Raw genomic sequence first — 19,280 nt, 5'->3', positions numbered from 1 at the left:
AAACAAAGGTATGAAATCTGAAGACCGTGTGGTTGCACACAGTTGGCCCTCATTAAGTCACAGCTTTCCCAAGACATGGGAAGATGAAACACAAACCTAAATGTGATCTCATTTGTGCCTCAGCATGAGAATGCATCTACTTATCAGAATCACCTCTCTGTTATCTTCACTTCACTATATTTTCCTTCTGCTCACTTTTGGTCTTTGCTTTTTTTCCTTCCATATTTTAATAATGATCTGTGTGTGGCACAGTAATGTTGTTTAAACCATGTGGCTGTTACCACATAGAATATTATTCATGAACCCCCCCGGAGTGCTGAGGCAGGCTGAAATCTCCACTTAGCATTTCTCACTATTCCTAAGAGAGTTTCATTTCTTAGATGACTTTCAGTGGCATGTGCCCATGCTAAGTCACAATTGGATCTAGTATCATTAACCCTCTGCCGGGTCATTAAGATTTTTCTCTGCACCGACTTTCTCTCCCTCAATTCTTTATATCTAGCAGCGGGGAGGAAGTTGTGAAGGCAAAGACGCAGGATTCGTCTTTGGGATCCTTCTTTCCGAACCATACTTGCAACAATAACGCACTCAGAATTTCTAGGCACTATACATGGCTCTCTAGGGCCACCTTTTGCCTGCAATGCACTAGTTAAAATGTGTTTTCATTGTGACCCAGTCCAACCTTCTGTTGATGTCTACAACTCAGGGGCTCCATCACAGGTCACAGGCTGTCAGCCTTGGGTGTTGAATCCATTAGGTTGCCTTTTTCACTTCCACAATGTTATTTGTTTGTTTGTGTGTATGTGTGTGTGTGTTGTGTTTCATCTAGATAGAGAATATTTAAAACTTAAGGGATTTTGCATAAAAATTCAGATTCCCAGTCTCTCTTGAATAATCTAGATGCCTGTAAGCCTGGGACCACATGCAAAGAAGGCCAGAATCTGTTCAAATTGAATATGAGCTGCCCCTTTGGAGAGTGTAAATGTTCCCCAATTTCCGTATTACACACAGCAGCTTCTGATCAGCCTGGGTGCTGTATGCTTTTGTGTTTGCAAAACTTGCCCTATACCTGGCCTTTTAATTCATAAAGGTCAGTCTGAGTGCCATTACTTAACATGATGAGCAAAGAAATTTAAGCAGCCTTTTCTTTTGAGTCTAGGAATCTCAGAAGCCATAGCCAACCTTATTTCTCTCTGGGAAACTACAGAAGAAATGCTGCCAATCATTTTCTCTTGCCTGCTGAAGGGAGGGAAAAGGGCAGGATTGCTACTTTGGTTCCTTTATGTGATTTCATGCTTTTTAAAGAAATGTTACTATTATTATAGATCGCACACAACTCTGACATAGTGATTCTCAGGCATGGGATGCAATGAGGTAATGGAGCCATTACTGCTGTATTTTACAGGGAAGAGTTTTACTAATCCTTTTTGGCATTCATCTCTAAATCTTGGTAAACTGAAGTAGCTTCAATCTCTGAAAGTTTATTTTTGACTTAAGTGATTTTCTTGCTATTGCTAGATTTTTCAGGTGTCTCACTGGATTAACCACTATCTGAGTAAGCTTTGTTTATTTTCTTTGGCCCTTTCCAGCAGGTTTAAGCTTTGTTCCAAGGGATCACAACATTTCCTGCCCAAATGCCTTTGATGATGAGTGTGTAGTTAGTAATTACTTTTTGCTTTATTTGAAATATAAATAACCCCCTTCTACCCATTTTGAATCCTTTCCCATAGTGCTTTCCTTATGAAAGAAAAAAAAGCCCTTCGTGTAATGTGAGCAGAGTTCCAGTCAGAGAGCATAAATCATACCTCGTACTCACAAATGCACAAGTAACCCTTCTTCTTCCTGCTGTTTTCGTTTACTCAGATTAATTTATTTCCAAACTTTTTGGCACCCCTCTGTTAAAGTAAACAGCAAACAAATTTACAGTGAGGCCCAAATTAAATATTAATGCAAAATCTCCCAGCCTCAAATTCCACTTGGTTCAGTCACTGTAAAATTTAATAAAATTTTGGTGAGCATTTAGTATTTAACTTATTTCGAGGCATAATGTTGATTTTAGTGCTGAAATTTTGAGCCAAATTATCAAAGAGAGTTTTGACAACATGAATGAAAAATGAACTTAAAGTGACACACAAATTAGATTTCGAAACACACATCTAGCAAATATCTACTAAACCCACATGTAAGCTCTTTACACTACAAATAAATTGGTTGAGATCTTTTGCTTCAATATTTTATTTAGGCATTTCTAAAATTTTAAATGCCTGAGCTTTGGATCTCTTATCATTTTAACCTAATGTCTGTTTAGTATGTATTCCATTAAATCTAAAGACATACCATGTTTGAAATCTAAGAAAGCAGGTTATCTTCTTATACATTACTTGTAATGGACATATGGCATTTCCAAGGCAATTTCTCTAGATGAGGTAAAGTATTTCTCCCATAATGCTGTGGGTTCAGCAATATATATTAAATAGAATGTAAAAGGGTTGATTACTCCAAGCTGCCTTTTTGGTACTCTATTTAGATAGTCTATATAACCTAAAAAGAAATTGAGTGAAATTTTTGGGGGACTAAGTTGGTACTCTGAAATGCAGATTTGAATATCAAGTTTTAAAACTAAACACACTTTAAAACTAAAGTCACATCTCTAGATATGACTTTTTATCTAGAGATAAAAGAGATATTCAAGAGAATGGGAGAGAAAGCACTGCAAGAGAAAAAAGTACGATGAAAAAAATCATAGGAACTGAATCCCAAAACAATCTTCAAGTACCTTAGGGACCTCAGGTAATTCAATCAACTTAATAGTAACAGTATTTCCCACAAACATTATATCCCTTTCTTCTTTCTCACAGGCCCTCTAGGCTCTGATATTTTTCCTTTTTCCATCAGTTTTATAAGACCTTTCTCCTTTCTCTTTTTCCTCTCTCATTCTCTCTTTCCTTCCCAGCTCCAATAAGAACTGAATAAATGGCGTAAAAAATGTTTGTTTTGTAGCCACAAGCAAGCTTCCTCGAAAATCTAAAGTCGCACAATTGCTAAACTAGTGTTTTTATTGCTTGTTCTGATTTTAGTTTAGTTGTTTCTGCCTCCAAGTCTACAAACCTGGCTGAGACTGACACACATTAGGTACTACTACATTTATTTAATGAATGTGTGGATAAACACAAAAGAATAATCCAAGGGCCCTGATTGAGCAAAAGGCAATACTTACTGGGTCATAAACTCTTACTGTGTGGCTTTTCCTGACCTGGTAAATTTTCCACCACTTGCTGTCACATGCCCATTCCTTTCTACAGTTTTCTTGGAATTTCCAGAGAGCAGAGCGTGGTAAGTACAGCCAATCGCAGCTCTCATACAATTTCTGTCCTTTACCCTAATTGAATATTCATAGGCAGGAACTTGACTGTCTATGAATATAGACTCTGTCTATGAATATAGTCAGGATAAACTCTTCTCAATCATGTCAAGAATTTGGGGACAATGGAAAAGGTGCTCTTCCTTAAAAACACTGAAGATTTCCTCAAGAAAAAAACACAATGAGTTTTCATGGATCGATGCCTGTTTCTTTTGCTATCATTATTTTGCTAAATAACAGGCACAGTACTGATGCTTAGAATGTTACTCAGTGCCACACTTTCCAGTGCTCGGAATGTTGCTTTGTGTATTATCTTAACTAAACCCCTAAAGGATACCATGAGTCAGAGTCTATTAATTCCACATTATAGACATGGTGTGGGTAAAAATGGAGTACTAGAGAAAGTGGTATTAATAGTTCTGAAATATAAAAGAGAATGTGATAAGAAGCCAGCAATATCACAGGGTCCACGCATGACTATCATGTTGCCTTATATTGTGAACCATGTAGCAATAATAGATGCTGCAAGATGTATCTTAAATAATCTGAAATAGATTTTTCTCTATTTAGAATGGTAACCCTCACCTCCAAAGATTATATTTTGAAGCTTTATTTCATCCCTATCCTCCTAATCTATGGAACGACGCTGCATTCATTCTTACAGAACATCTTCCTAAATTAACGAGGTCAATCTCTGCTCCACTTTGTCCTCATCTCCACTGCTATCTCCTCGTTCAAGCCACCACCATCTTCTCCAGGACAATTATGACAACCCCTTAACTGGATTCACTGTTCCCCCTCTTGTCCTTCTTTATTTAACAGCGAGCATGATGGCTCACAGAATTCAGCCATATCATCCCATCTCTGATCAGAAAGCCAGCTGTTACTCATTGTAAGCAAAACCCACTGCCCCTCTCTCCCGAACACATGCAATTCACACTTCAGACACAATGACCTTCTTTTTTTCTTTCTCTAAAATGTCACGTTCGTGACTTTCTCTCAAAGGTTTGCATAGAAAGCTCCTCCCTCAGGACTACTCATTGCTTATTCCCTCTCATCTCGTAATCTCAGCAAGTATGTCGCTTTCTCAAAAAGGCCTTTTCTGACTCTAAGGCCACTTCTCAAAGCATTACTCCCTATCACATTACAGTGTTTTTCTTTCCTCTTAGCACAAATGTTATTTGTTTACTTGTTCTGTCTCCTCCCACACTAAACGCCCATCAGCCCAGTCACACTGCTCACTGGCTTCATTCTCAACACCTAGAAAGAACAGTGCTTACCATCTATTTGCTCAACTTTGTTGGCTGAGTGAATAAACAAATGAAGTCCTGCCAACCACATGGGTTGCTTCAGGGATCATATAATTTCAGCAGGAAAAAAAAAAAAAAAAAAAAAACAGAATGAAGGCATCCTGAAAATGTAAGAAATTTCTTGCTATTAGATTAAGTTAATGGAATAATTAATAAAGTAATGGGTATTTACATAATGCAATACATGATTCAGTGTGATTCCTCAAACATTCTCTTCCATGTACTCATGGAAGGTGTTGGGGCACTGATATGTTTCTCTTTTCACAGTGGGTTGGAGCAGTTTTCTATAAAACCCAGGTGGTGTCTTCATGGGCACTCAGTGTAAAACACACATGAGGTAAAGCCCTCATGCCCTTCATTACCTTGTGTTCTCCAGCAATGAGACCAGAAAAGGGAGTTGAAAATGTGCTAAGCTTTTGGTTCTTTCACTGTCAGGATTGATTTGTAATTTTTGACGAGATTATCAGCAAGTGAAAATAGGAAGAAAGCATCCTATTCTATATCTACAGAATAGAGTATAATCCAACAATGGACAAAGGAGAAGGTTTAAGTTCTAAATTCTACTTATTTTTAAATGCCGATCATGATGGATAAAGTCGCCATACATTCCCCAAGTAAGGCTAGTATGCCATTGTACTACAGGTCATCAACATGGTAGCCATGAGCTGCTAGCCTTTGTGTTACAATGATGACAATACAAGGGTTTAGCAAGAGTGCCCGAATTGAGTTAGTAATTCCACCCACAAAACTAAATTATTTTTTAATGAAAATCTCCAAAATATGGCTTCCCACTGGGCACAATCTGTAAAACTTTCACCTGATGAGGCAAGAATCTCACCCATGATCTGGCATCATTATCACTGTATTTTCAGAGCTTACTCATAAGAAAATACCTTTAACACTAATAGAATTGAAGAAAGTGAAATATTTTAATAAAGTTCACTTGCTATTTTAACATTTTGTACCAATAAAATATACCATTAAAAACTTTGGAAATTCACACAATGTCTTAAATAATCTGAAAACCAAATCATTTTAAAATCTCTATACCTTATGCTTTAGCAAAAGTTTGAGGTCCCTAATTGGCTCAGTTACTGATCTGTGTGGGTAGAAGTTTCGGTAAATTTTTACTGTCACAGTTCTCTTTTGTAGCATCATTTCCCTTCCTCTCCTTATACATCCTAATTTCTAAGGAAAACAATCATTTTAAATACATTTCTGTTACCAGCATTGTACCTATAGTTTTTCTTTTTTGCAAATATCTTAAAATACCCCAGGAACACTCAAAGGAACCACAACTAAGTTTCATTTCTCCCGCAATCTCATTTTTAGTTCTCCTTTCTCGTTTTAAGAAGAAAGGGCTAAGATGACAAATTGTCATTAAATAAAAACTCAGCGGTAGAAAAATTCTTAAGGAATTATGTATTTGTATTTCTAAAGTTAAGCAGTCTTGGAAGTCTTGAAGGATGTCAATGCAATGTGCAAGAGTTAGGAAGGAATGTCCTATTGATTGCAAGAATAAAACAAGAGATGATATGTGGTACCTTGATCTTACCTAAAGAAGAAATATATTCTTTCGACTAAAATGAGGTCATGTTTCAACAATACCTGTCTTTGGTTTGAAGGCTAAGCCAGTCATGACAATGAGGTGCATGCAACTCAGTAAGAGATGTCTGACTGTTAATAAGAATGCACTGTGAGATAAAATGTAACCCAAGTATCTTAACAAGGCAACAAGTTCTATCTTCTTCAAGAAGTTTTTTTTTTTCTTTTCTTTTACTTAAAGTTAGAAGAAATGGTTTATGAAAAGGTATTTTCTCAACTTCTATAGAGGACATAGCTATAATATTATGTATATAACAAACTGAAAGTTTCTTATACACATAACTATAGTCAAGCTGGTATCTGAGAAAAATGACTCGATTGTAAGAATGTATTAATTGAAATTACTTTTCTTTTTTTTTTCCTATGGGTAAAAATACACCTTTGAAAAGTGTGTATGTATTTACAACTATTTTGGGATACTTGAGAAGAAATCCCAAACGTTGATACTATATCATTTTTTTTAACAAATAAGATTGGTAGAGTTATTGAACAATAGAAGTAACTCAAATTTTCCAACCTGAGGATTACCCCTTTCCACTAATGATACTTACAAATTTGAAATAATGGGAAAAAAGAGCAACAAATAGGTGTACCCATTTATTTAATCATGCCATTGCATTTTTAAACCATAATTGGACACCTAATTGCAGATTAAAACTAAGCTAATGTGACTGCATGAGAAGGTTATGATAGTCATATTTAAAAGCACATTTAATCCTATTGTCCATTTTATTACTTCAGTGATTTCCATTATCTGTCCTTTATTGAGAGAAAATTTTGACTTTGAAAGCACACTTCAGAATGTATTTCAATTTTTTTAAATGTTTTACAAAATGGAGAAAAATAAATTCTGTTAAAGAGTAAAGCCAATACAGAAAGATAATAAATTTTCAGTTACTTCCAATAAAATAATCTTTCTTTGAGCACAAATGAAGTCAGAGTACATATTTATTCATATTCTAATAGTGTTTTAAACTCTTATACTAACCCATGATGTAAATATGGAATTACTACCAAGCATGTTTCATTGGCCTGATATCATAGTCATAGTGAAAAAGGCACATAGGATTTGCTCCACAAAGTGTTGAAGGGAAATATGCTGTATAAGTCTTCCAGGGAGATATGTTGTTGTTGTTTTTCATAAAATTCAACTTTAGGCTTTTCCTGCAAGACCAATTTTACTATTTTACAGGACCTGTAGCTACTATTTAATAGTTTTGATTTCCATTTAGTTTCTAGTCAGTTTCACCAATTAGTTTAGTTAGGAAACTCAGTCAAAATAATTGGGTTTGTAGAGAGACAGCCTAAATCGTTAGAAGGTCAAGAAAGAGAGAGAGGGGGAGGGAGGGATGCAAAGAGAAAGACTCTATAGTTTAGTATCACTGAATTCAGAACAGAGCAATAAATAAAACATATTTTCTAACTTGGCCTTGTAGTTATTCCAGGGTGGAAAAGGGAGGCCACCAAATCATTTGTGAAGAAAAAATATAGATCTAAAATTGTGAAGGCAGTTTAAGGAAGAAAAACTCCTAATAGAAAAAAACATATACGTTGTGAAGGTCTAAGCTTACTTGTTCTGATGTATGGAAGAATCTTCTGAAGCCTTCACTCCCCTTTCTCTAAAATAGAAAGTTCAGATATACTTGGTGAAAGTGACATGTTATTCAAATGAGAGAGCATAGAAGAGCCAGAACAGTGATTCGATATTATTGCAAGCATCATACTTTTCCAAGTCAGGTAAGGTAAAGAAGTACACTCTATAGTGTGCCAATGAGACACACACTAATGAGTGCATTGTGCACCGTTTGGGGAATGGTAACACTTGAAGGTGCTGACTCGGGAAGGGGGGGTTGGGGAAGGGAGGGATATATACCCACATGATGGGTGCAACGTGCACTACCTGGGGAACAGACACGCCTGGAGCTCTGACTTGGGGGGAAAGGCGGTACATGGGCAACGTATGTAACCTGCAATTCTGTATCCCCCATAACAATAAGATGAAATAAAAAAAAAAATATTAACTTTTAAAGACTCAAATTAATTTTGGAGATATTTTCATTTTCATATTTAGCGTTTAAACAACAAGATTTTTTTTCAAGAAACTAATATGTTTTAAATATCTCCTTCTAAAATACAACTAGAGAATGTTTCCAAGGCCTATAGACTGTTAGATTTTGATTACTATGTTGCAATTTCATTACTATACCTCTAGTAAATTGTTTGTTATGTAGGTTAAATTTGGAAATAGCAATCCATATGAAAATGTGTAGCAAATCCACGGAAGAGGATAAAAAATGTCACTTGACATTTTTCTTTTTGGTTGGTTAGAGCAATTTTGCCTCCCTGCCTCCCAGCCCAAACAAAACCAAAAACCTCCTTATTTTCTCTCTCTGGGTATCAAGGTAGTTTTTTGTCATTTTTCTTAGATTAAATACGATAGGGCAAATTTCTTTAGTAAATTTAAGGAAAAATTTTAAACCACCTAAAGTAAACATGACTATTTTCTGTTGTAAGTTTTTCCTAGCATAAATTCTGGTTAACTCATAAGAGTAGTTGACTCTTGCTTTATTTCTTTAGCATTCCAGCTACTAAACACATTGTTTCAAATTATAAGCATTGAGTATATCATAATTATAGGCATTTCAAAGGCAAATGCATTTTGACATTTATTTCCTCCACAAAGATTCTGTTACAACAAAACATTTGTTATATGGAAACTCATTAGAATATTGCATGTTGTGAGTTGAAAAATAACTCAAAAATTTTTCATTTCACTTTTTTGTTTTTCAAGAAGGCAATAATCACAAAAATAGACATATTTTATCTAGAGTTTTGAAAATAAAAGCTTCATTAATAAAACCACCTCCAATTTTCAGGCCAGAGTGGCATTATTATAAGTGTTTGTGCTGAGACTGACATTTTAAAGAAGACATATATGTGTGTGCATATACATATAGAGAGAGAGAGACAGAGAGAGACAGAGAGAGAGAGAGAGGATTGTATAAGTGGGTTCCACTTACTACTAACTTGGTTTGACTAATGACATCATGTTAGTGCAGGCATGTTTAACTTTTAGTATTAATTCTACTTTCTTTAAATGCATCTATCTAGAATGAAGACAAGTGTTTCCTTTGTACAAGAATTGTTTTGACAGACAGCCACAGAAGATAGAAAAATCTATCAGTATGTTTGATTTGTACTTTTTACTACACAGAATCCCAATAACCAGGAAGGAATTGAAGAAAGGGGGTGTTGTACATTTCATGTGAAGATATAAAAATTAACATCAGAAACATAAAAAAATTGGACCATATTAACATAGACTGGAGAGAAGATTTAGAGATCCCTCAAAATTATAATCGTCATAGAAGACCAGGTCAAGTTCAGTTCAGGTGACTTTAAACAGAGCTTATCTTTATGGTATGCGCTAGGCTCTGAAAAGAAATTGACAAGGCAACTGGCAAGAAACTAAACTCCTGGATCCAATACATTTGCAAACTAAAAATCTCTGCACATCTCCACCCTGAATGACAAGTAGCATTCAGAAAGCGTCATCTCATTCCTAAGAATACATTAACACTATCACTCATTCATCACCCTTTCTAAGATTTCCTTCATATTCACTTAAAGTTTTAAAAAATCACTCCCATCTTTATAATTCCAGGATACTTAACACAGGTTTTCTGTAATATTCTCTTGTATCTCTTCATTCTTAGAAGTTTCATTATATCCAGACTCACACTAATGGAAGTTTCCTTAATTTATTTTTACACTGTAAATATTTATTTTGAATGAGAGAAAAAAATATTCATTTTAAGAAATTATTATTTTGCCTAAAGATACTTTAATTGCTTCTTCAAAAAATACTGATTTGGATCGAGTCTTTTCTTAAATTTACCTTTGAATTTCTCTCCACTCTGTTGTCTCCCTAATTCTGTTTTCTGCTATTCACATTCTTTTTTATTATTTTAGCACACTTAAATCTTTCTTTATTTCTTCATTGTTTCCTTTCCGTCTTACCCAGTTTCAATTTGAGATTGAGGGGAGGGGGGAGAGAGAGAGAGAGAATGAATATACTCAAAGATTAGAGACCTATTCAAAACAAAAACTTTAATGATATTTTTGAAATATAAAGAGACATGAATTGCAGTTCATTATTCTTTGAGGGGAGGAAGATTAAAATTTTGACATACACGTTATTTGCCATGGTTTTCAATACAGGCACATTAAAATGACTATAACAGCATGAACTTTAATTATTTGGAAATATGTCTCCAAGACTTATCAGACTCAAAAATTTAAAAGAGACTAGCTTTAGGTCTCTCAATCCCTTTTCTTTTCAGAAAATTTGACAATTTAAAATATACTTCCTTTTAAGTCTTAATCCTTATCAAGCAATACTTTGATATGATATGACATTGTTATATGACAAATTGGTTGATTCTAAGTGAATCTAATTTATCCTCCACTTTTGGCTGTTAAGAGCTACAAAGATGTTTCCTTTTTAAGATGTGAAGAATCTAATAAGAACTGACATATACATTAGTTTAGTGCTGTATAAAATCAATACAAACTAAGAAAATAAATAATATAGAGTTAAAAGACAAGTGGCTGTGTATGGATTGACAAGTTGCTTTCAAGTATTTTTCGTTGAATACAATGTTTGAGTTTATACTCACAAACTTACAAAGGGAAGAGCAACACAGGAAGAAGGTAAGACAAACATTTCTTACCTAGGTTATACAGTTTAAGAAGCTACTGATTACCCAGTCAGTAGCTGGGGAGTCTAAAAGTGATTTCTCATTTTTTGGTACTACAAAGCACACCTGTGTAACTCACATGCCTGTTCTATTCTTTGAGGACAATCGACACAAGCCTGTGCAGAAAGTTACATCTCATTAACCTCTTTCTTGAGTTTATATTCCCATATCTTCTGTTTCAGCATTTCAGTGAGGGAAGTTTGTCATAATGCAGCAGCACTTTCTTTTTTAACTTTCGACAAGATTTCTCTTTTTATTTTTTCTTTTTCTAAATGGGGCCCACCCTTTTCACTTTGGAGAGCTAGCTGTGACAATTTTAGCTCATTTCAAACAGTTTTATAAGTTATGTTAAATACATACAATAGTGACAAAGTGTTGATCTACAACTATTTTTACTTGTGCTATCTGATACAGTACTTGTGTGGACATGGTGATACAATATCACACTATTTCATTTTAGGAGAAACTAACAATCATTTTCAATGTATTCTGCTCATAACTTAGACGTTCCCCTCTCTCGTGGAACTAAATTGGCACCAAATACAATACTCTTAGTTATTTAATTTTTTATCTTAGAAGAAAGTTGGGGGTCTGTACATTTTTAAAAATTATGTATAAAATCCTTGTTAAGTATTTCTTCCAATCATGCTAGCAACAGTCCTATTCCGATAAACACACACAAAGGCACTGAGGACTTAGCTCTAGGTGAGGTCAAATTTCTGGAGATATGGGGCTCAATCAGAAGTAGTCCAATAGCAGTAGTCTGCCAGTGCCATTATGTTTTGCTAGAACGCTGGGCTGAAAAGCTTCATTCTGTTCATCTGTTCTGGTACAACTTCAAACATTCTTCCAAAGAAAGGTTGAGAGCTGATTGTTCCAGATCAGAGAACATCATCTTTTCAAGGAGAGCTATATGCTTCCATTTCATCAGTATAGTTTTCAACTATTCCACACCAACTTCAAGGAAAGTTAAGCAAGTTCAGAAGCTACATAGTTAGGTGGCAATGATACATTTGAAAGATTATCACCACTAAATGTTAGATTTTCTAAAGGAACTCATATCAGTTCCATTATTGGTAAAGGAAATGGCATGTGTGGGTAGGCTATACAGACTAGAATCTGGTTGCCAACAGTAGGTTGGATAGAAACACTGCAGTTCATTTCCTTGTTCTTTCTTATAATGAAGCAATAATTTTTAGTCAACTCATAATTCACTGCATGCAAACACAGTCACTAAATCTCCCAGTGCAACATTTTGCCTATTTGTTTGGCACTGGGATCTGGGTATCTTTCCTTTTTTTCTCTTTCTTCTCTTTTTTTCCCTATTTAAACTACAAGGCTGAACTATACCAGTCAATAGGAGCTTATTTTATGATTTTTAAAAAAAACTAGATCGATGATACTTCTGATTTTACTTTAAGCAGTTAACCCTTCCAAATCCAGTGCCAGCAAACCAAATATTCATCTACTCTTCCCCCTCCCACCCCATCAGCGCATCTGTCGTCAAGGGTTATTAAACTTGCACAGGGATTCCTGGTTTTCCAGATGACAAGTTCATAGAATCCCAGTTTTTTTTAATTCTCACCTCCTCTCTCTTATGCTCCCCACACTCAAACCCCTCCAAACTTATACCATTCATCAGCTACTTGGAGGAAAAGCAAAATCAAAGCGCCAGGCTGGAGCAAGATACCCCAGTCGTGGGTTAGCCTCTCAAGGTACCATGGGGTTGTGTCACAAACCTTCCAAATCAAAAAAGTCAAGTTTAAGCAGGTGCGTGCGCCCAGAAGCGCCCTAAAAGCCTCTCTTGCTGATGATGGGCATCTCGCCCGAGTCTGCCCCAGGAAAGGGCTACAGAAACGAAAGGGGCTTGAATGGGCGCTTTCCGCTCTCCGGAGACCCTGAATGCAGCACGTAAGGAAGTTAACCTAGGAGCTAAGTTGAGGGCGGACACGCTTAGTGCGGAGAGCTCAGAGCCCGCAAAAGCTCGCAGTTGAGCCAAGGCGGAGAGAAGTCTCTTGGAAATGCGAATTCTGATCCCAACATCTGCAGCGCTTAGGATGCGCGGGCAGAAGCGCGCAGTCAAGTCCAAACGCTCCCGGAGGGGACCAAATCAGGACCGGTAAATGGCCAAAGGAAAAAGCTGTGGGGGGTGCCGAGGACTCTAGCACCTGGTGCAGAAATCCCCCACCGCACCTCTCATCCCCCAAGAGGCCACCGCACAGTGGCCAACCGGTCCGGGGATCGGGGCTGCAAGGACTTAAGTTTCACACTCACTTATCTGCAAGCATCGCCCAGCAGGAAAGCCGAGGAACACAGGGGAGGAAAGGGGGGAGGTATTCTCCTTACCTCGGTCGGCTCCCACGGTCAGCACCTTGGCGATAGGCAATAATCCCGAGAGAGTGAGTAAGGCGAGGAGAAACTCGGACATTGTGGTCGCCCGGTAAGGGAGCCTGCGCTGGAGACTGCTCGGCGGCACCCTCGGCCCGGCGGCGGCGACGGCGGCGGCGGCTCGGAGCCCCGAATCGAGCAGCGTCGTTTACAAATGTCACTGGAAATTCTTCAGCTCAATGAGTCCAGCCAGTGCGCCTTCTCCTGTCTGGAGCAGGATGTGGAAGGTGTAAGGATGCGCGCGTGCGGGAGAGAGAGGAGAGAGTGTGTGTGAGCGCGAGCGAGCCGCTCGTGTGTCTTGACTTTTCAATGCAGGGTACGTCTGATCTTACATCACGCAAGAGGGGCAGTGAGAGATGCCAGCGGATGGGAATTCACTGATTAATCACCGAATCCACCGCACACCCCTTGGTCGTCCACATCAATCACATCTATTACTCAGTAAGAGGCATTTAACACAACAGGAAAATACCACCGCAAACTGAGAGCGCCACAAATCACAATTATTTCGGTCTCCTTGAAGGGAAAGTAACTCCGAGCTGGTTCTGTGGGGATTTGGGTCTTTAGAGAAGGGGGAGACTTCTGCATTGGGCTGAGCCAGCCAGGCGCCTAGAACGCTCCGCATTTAACGGCCAGTTCGAATTATCAGCTAGATCCCCGGGCTGCTTCTCTGGGCGAAGAGGATTTGATCCCTTCGCTCCTTGGAAGCTTCCTTCCCGGGAAGGAAGGACAAGCCAAGTACCAGAGCTTCTCCTAGGTAAATGGTTTCCTCCTCTCGACACAGAATCCCAATGCTTCCTGAATTGCACTTTTAACTTTTACGCTGAGCGGCACCTGGGGACAAAGATGCAAAATTTAGTGACTCAGCAGAAACAAACAACAAACAAAAACCCCAAACAACCTCGAAAGTCATTAACCATTGCTTAAGAAGGGAAGGTTAATGGAAAAGGCTGTTGAGGTCCCAAAGCAGGGAACAATAAAATAAGGAATTGGCAGTGTGTTTGGCAGCGATTTTCTCTCTTTAAAAAGGTATCTCGAGCCATTTTAAACAGGTTTGGAGGGTTTTGTTGTTTTTGTTTTGTTTTGTTTTCCTTTTTCACATAGTACAGTGGTGGGTTAAGAACTTTCCCTAGCCATCAGGAGCATCAAAATGAATCAGTAAAATTAAAAAAAAAAAAAAATTGTTAGTATGACCACTTAAGTTTTTAACATGATCATCCAAATACCTAAAATTTTAGTTTCTCATTCAAAAATGGCTGTGGGGTTAAAAATCAGAAATTGTAATAGTTAAAGGCTTACTTTCTTCCTAGTAGCATCAATAATGCTTGTCTAAGAACAAAGGTTGAAAATGCTTTGTATTTACTATTTTAAAACCTAAGATGAGTGGACGGAAAAAGTATCAGAAAGGAACAAAACTAAGCAACAGGGTGATTGAAAAGCAAAAGGAAGATATTAATACTTTAAACACTTTACTCGGTTTACTGGTTGAGACTTATAGATGAATGCCAGCACTGTGAACCGGGGGTTTATGAGAGTAAAATTATCCAGAAATATCTTTGAAGCCATTAAAATTAGACTGGATCAAAGAATGCAAAAGTGACACTGGAGAATAGTGCCAAGAATCTGCGAAATCCATCTTTTCATACTCTGTGATTATAAATATGTCTTTTATGTCACTTTTTTCATATTTAAAATTTTAAAGTTTACTTTCCCTTGTAAATCAAATCATTTAGTGTCTAAAATATGATTCCTACATTTAAAATAGTATGCTTTCTTCTTCTAAAGTTGTTACATGTATAATTTCCCCTAGATGTTTTTATTGTTTCATAATCAAATGCACCATATATGATAAAAAGAGAGGTGGTTTTTTTTTTTTTTTTTCCCCGCCTATTTTACTTCATACCCCACATCACAGACTTTGGACTGAGTGACAGAGTTTAAAGAACAGGAGTGAGAAAGAGAGAGAGAAGTGTATTTTGAACGATGTGCAAAGTAATCAATGTTTCTCAAAGGTGCACAGACCTCTACATTCTATGCAACGTTTATTCATTGGGACAAAGTGAGTGTCTTTCTTACATGACCCCATTCAGTCAACTAGGAGGTCAGCTATTAGGAAATTTGTATCCACTTAAGCCCGGGGAAGACAATCAGGAGGGCTCACAAGCCATGCTAAGACGATCCAAATTCTTCCTCTTCTATAAGATTGCAACCAATCGTCATCCACTTCAAAAACTGCAAGATAGAGGGAAGCAGCCTGGAATACTATGACCCACCAAAGACTTACCATGTACCAAAGTGCCACAACGCTATGATTAAAATCAGTGAATCACCCACTTCTGCAATATGTGCAGCAGCCCTAGATTCTATGGCCAGCTTGGAAAAGGGGAAAGCTAGAAAAGATAATCAGAGAAGTAAATGTCCAGAAACATTTGAATTGTAAATATACTATATTTTAAATATGTAGTGCCTCCCAATAATCAGCCTATTAAGTGAATTAAGCAGAGTTGACTTTTTTACTTCCTTGAATGAAAGAAAATCAAAAACACGTTGTCTGCACATTGTGACCGGAATAATAAAGTAAAGTAGAATTCTTTTTAAGTAATCACCAATCAAATCACCAATCATGAATGACACATGACCCAAAATAGTGCTATAAAACAGTGATAGTGAATGTGGAAGCTTGGTTAGTTACTAAGGTATAGGCTAGAGTACCAACACAAGGTGACTTGTTATATTTAATGTTCACTGTGAATGAGTCTCAGTGAAGTCTTATCTATAAAATAAAATCTGGAACTTTATTTTAAGAATGCAAATAGATATGATTAATAAAGACCTAAATGGTATGAAAAAATCTACAGAAATTTGGCAAAAGTATAGATCCACAGGTATGTACCAGTGCTCAAGTGGGCACAACACATGAATTTAAATGCTTGTCAAGAAGAATTTTTAAGCCAAAGATTTATAATAAGGACTTCAACTCATATCACAAAACCATAGTATACAATAAACAAATTAAATGCTAAACAATAATTTGTTCCAAAACTGAAATAAAGCCATTGTTGAAATGGTGTGGGATAAACTTGTCTGTCACACATCAAATCACTTGTATAAAGTGGCTCTTCTTCCAAATATCTATTGAAAATGACCAGTTCATCAAAGAAGATAGTTTTTATGAGCACCAATGAGATTGATTAAAGTATACACCAAATCTGAGGTTTAAAATTAAATAATTTATTTCTAGGTTTTGAATAACCATCAACTTTAATGGATTATAAACAAAATAGAAAGCATAAATATAATTTTCTATAAATATTTTTATTTCCCCATCATATATGCTTTAATGAAAAAGGAAATTAATAAAGTGTGCTATTAATGAAGAGAAAATAGCTAGAGTTACTGTTCAAAGTTTGTTACTATGGCCCATTATAATTTCTTCATTCTAATCAGAGTTATTAACACTGACAAGTTAAATAAATTAATTCATCAAACTATAGAATATTATGAAATCTATCATTGAGATAAATTAAACAATGTAGAACCAATCATTCTTCCTTTCTGTTCTAAAACAACACATGAATATTAATTATCAGTCAGTGGTAATCTTATACTTCCCAATTAGAGCCACACTTTCTACACATGTGATCTAACATTAGGTCTCATTCCTGCTAACTTAATTATTTTTGTGCTGTTGGGTTTCTTACCATAGATAGTAAAAATTCATGTGCTACACACCTGAAAGTTGTAAGTTAGAAAGAGGATATGTATCTAAACAAAGTGGAGCTGACAGTCTGTCTCATGGAAGGGATGTGTTTGAAGGAGAGTTGGCCTGAACATTAGGTTGCTAGGGATTTCTACAGCTATGGTGGCAAGGGCTACTGGGTTTCTTACTCTGCCTTTCCAGACAGAAAAGTTGCCAGGCAGCAGCGGGATGAGAAGGAAAAGGAAAAGGAGAGAGAGAGGGAGAGAGAAGGAGACAGAGAAAGAGAGAGAATGAGAGAGAATTGTTAAAGAAACATTATCAGTTCTTTAAAATTGAAACAGTTACTGCACACAAAACCTCTGAGAAAAAACTTTACATTCCAGTTATTCTCAAACTGTGGCATTTCAATGCACAGTTCTGACTGCTTTTCTTCAGAAGTGTGCTCTGTTTTAACTGGGATATGGAGATTTGGTAGAGATGAATAAGATTTTAGTGCAACTTTAATTCCTACCATTTGCCAATTATTGGAAGATATGTACAACTGAAAAGAAAATGAAAAGTGTTGCAATAATCTGATTAGATCTGGCAAGTAAAAATATTTCCAAGAAAATTAAGTTGGTCTTCTCTTTACAGAATCCCTTCAGACATACATATTATGGTGGAAAGCACAACTCAGAGACAATTGTAACTTCCAAAAGACAAATAATATAAGCTTTTAATACTAATTTGATTGTTTTAAGTTTTGTCTGACTCTTGTTTGATAAATTTTTCACAGCAGGAAGGAAAGGAGTCTACTGATTCAGACAAAGTCAGCAGGCAACTTGAAAGATTAAAAATAATAACATTTATTTTAATTTTTTAAAGGAATAACTTCCATTATAATAATGTAGCCTCAAGATTCAAATTCATTTTTGCTTTTTGGATATGTCAACCGAAGGCACAATCATTAATATTGTAATCCATGTTTGGGTAATAAAGAAATGTCAAAAACTCACCAAATCCTTGTCACTTGGGAATAGCCCTTGGGTTTCAGGTCAATTGCTGATCATAAGGCATATTGCTTTGATGCTTTTCAACCCTAACATATCTGTGGTCAAGATGAGCTCACACTGGCCTTCTCCAACTGCTGGAATAGACTTAGTGCACCATGAACAGAGTTGGTTGTCAGTGGCTCGGTGGTCAGGATGTGCCTTGAATGTGAACTTAAAACATTTTTCTACCTGCTAATATTGTCTCTGACCTTTTGGTCATCATCTGGCTGCTCCTTAATTATAACTAGAAATCTTTAGATTGTTGGAGCTGGAATGAACACTCAAATAATCTAGTCCAATTTACTGCATTTTACAAATGAAAAAAATTTTAAATCAAGGAAAGGTGACTAGTCTGAGGTCAGACATTTTATTAATATCAGAAATAACCCTTGAATAATGTTTCCTGACTCCTGTATTATGTAGTCAGAGTCAGCTTTGTTGATATTCTTTTAGATTTTTTTCCTATCTCAGAGGACTGGTAGCTCAGAAGTTATGAATTCATTCACTCACTAATATTATAAGACAGACACTGTATTTGGCGCTGTGCAGATAGCAATGAGGATAACAGATATAGCCCTTGCATGAACACAGCATATAATCTAGACCAAATATTCTTTCTGTGCTAAAGGACTGATCTTCCTGGATATTGTGGGAAACATTCTGTCAAAAACCATAGGCATGACAGATAAAGGCCACTACTGAGACCACCCAATAAAATTACTGCAGTGTCCTTCTTGGAAAATGTTTTTATAGACATAGAGAAACCAAAGACTTCCATTAGAATTAAACTCTGAAAAAGAAACCACAAAATATATTTATATACCTTGAGGGTTGGAACATAATTTACTCAATCAGCACATCATACTTTAAGCTAGAACTTAGTAACAAATTCAGAAACATTCAAAATGAAGTACATTCAGAAATACTGTCAGTGATAGATAATTCTTAGAGATTTATCATATTCTGAGAATTCTATTATGTTGTGAATGGACATAGAATCAGAGGACAAAAAAAGAATGTGAGAGAGTCTTGTTCAACTTTTATCCATTTATTTATTATTATAGATATTACTAATGGAGACCTATTTGTGACCCTTTTAATCATCTTATCCCCTTTATAGTTAAT

At 36.4% G+C, this 19,280-nt stretch overlaps 1 protein-coding gene across 2 annotated transcripts in view; it reads right to left on the bottom strand.

Moving 5' to 3' along the window:
• Positions 1-13,748, bottom strand: part of LRP1B (LDL receptor related protein 1B) — a 1,768,615-nt gene extending 1,754,867 nt beyond the window's left edge. The window contains exon 1 of one of the 2 annotated variants that reach the window (XM_069473041.1): positions 13,383-13,748. In XM_069473041.1, the coding sequence (XP_069329142.1) occupies positions 13,383-13,464 (82 nt within the window). In that variant the 5' untranslated portion in view covers positions 13,465-13,748. The remainder of the gene's footprint in view (positions 1-13,382) is intronic. The other variant, XM_069473049.1, reaches the window with a different exon arrangement.
• Between the last annotated feature and the right edge of the window lie 5,532 nt (positions 13,749-19,280).

The sequence above is a fragment of the Eulemur rufifrons genome, chromosome 1 (genome assembly GCF_041146395.1).
Source record: "Eulemur rufifrons isolate Redbay chromosome 1, OSU_ERuf_1, whole genome shotgun sequence".
NCBI lineage: Eukaryota > Metazoa > Chordata > Mammalia > Primates > Lemuridae > Eulemur > Eulemur rufifrons.
The sequence above is the reverse complement of the archived record's forward strand: the minus strand, read 5'-3'. Positions and strand labels throughout refer to the sequence as shown.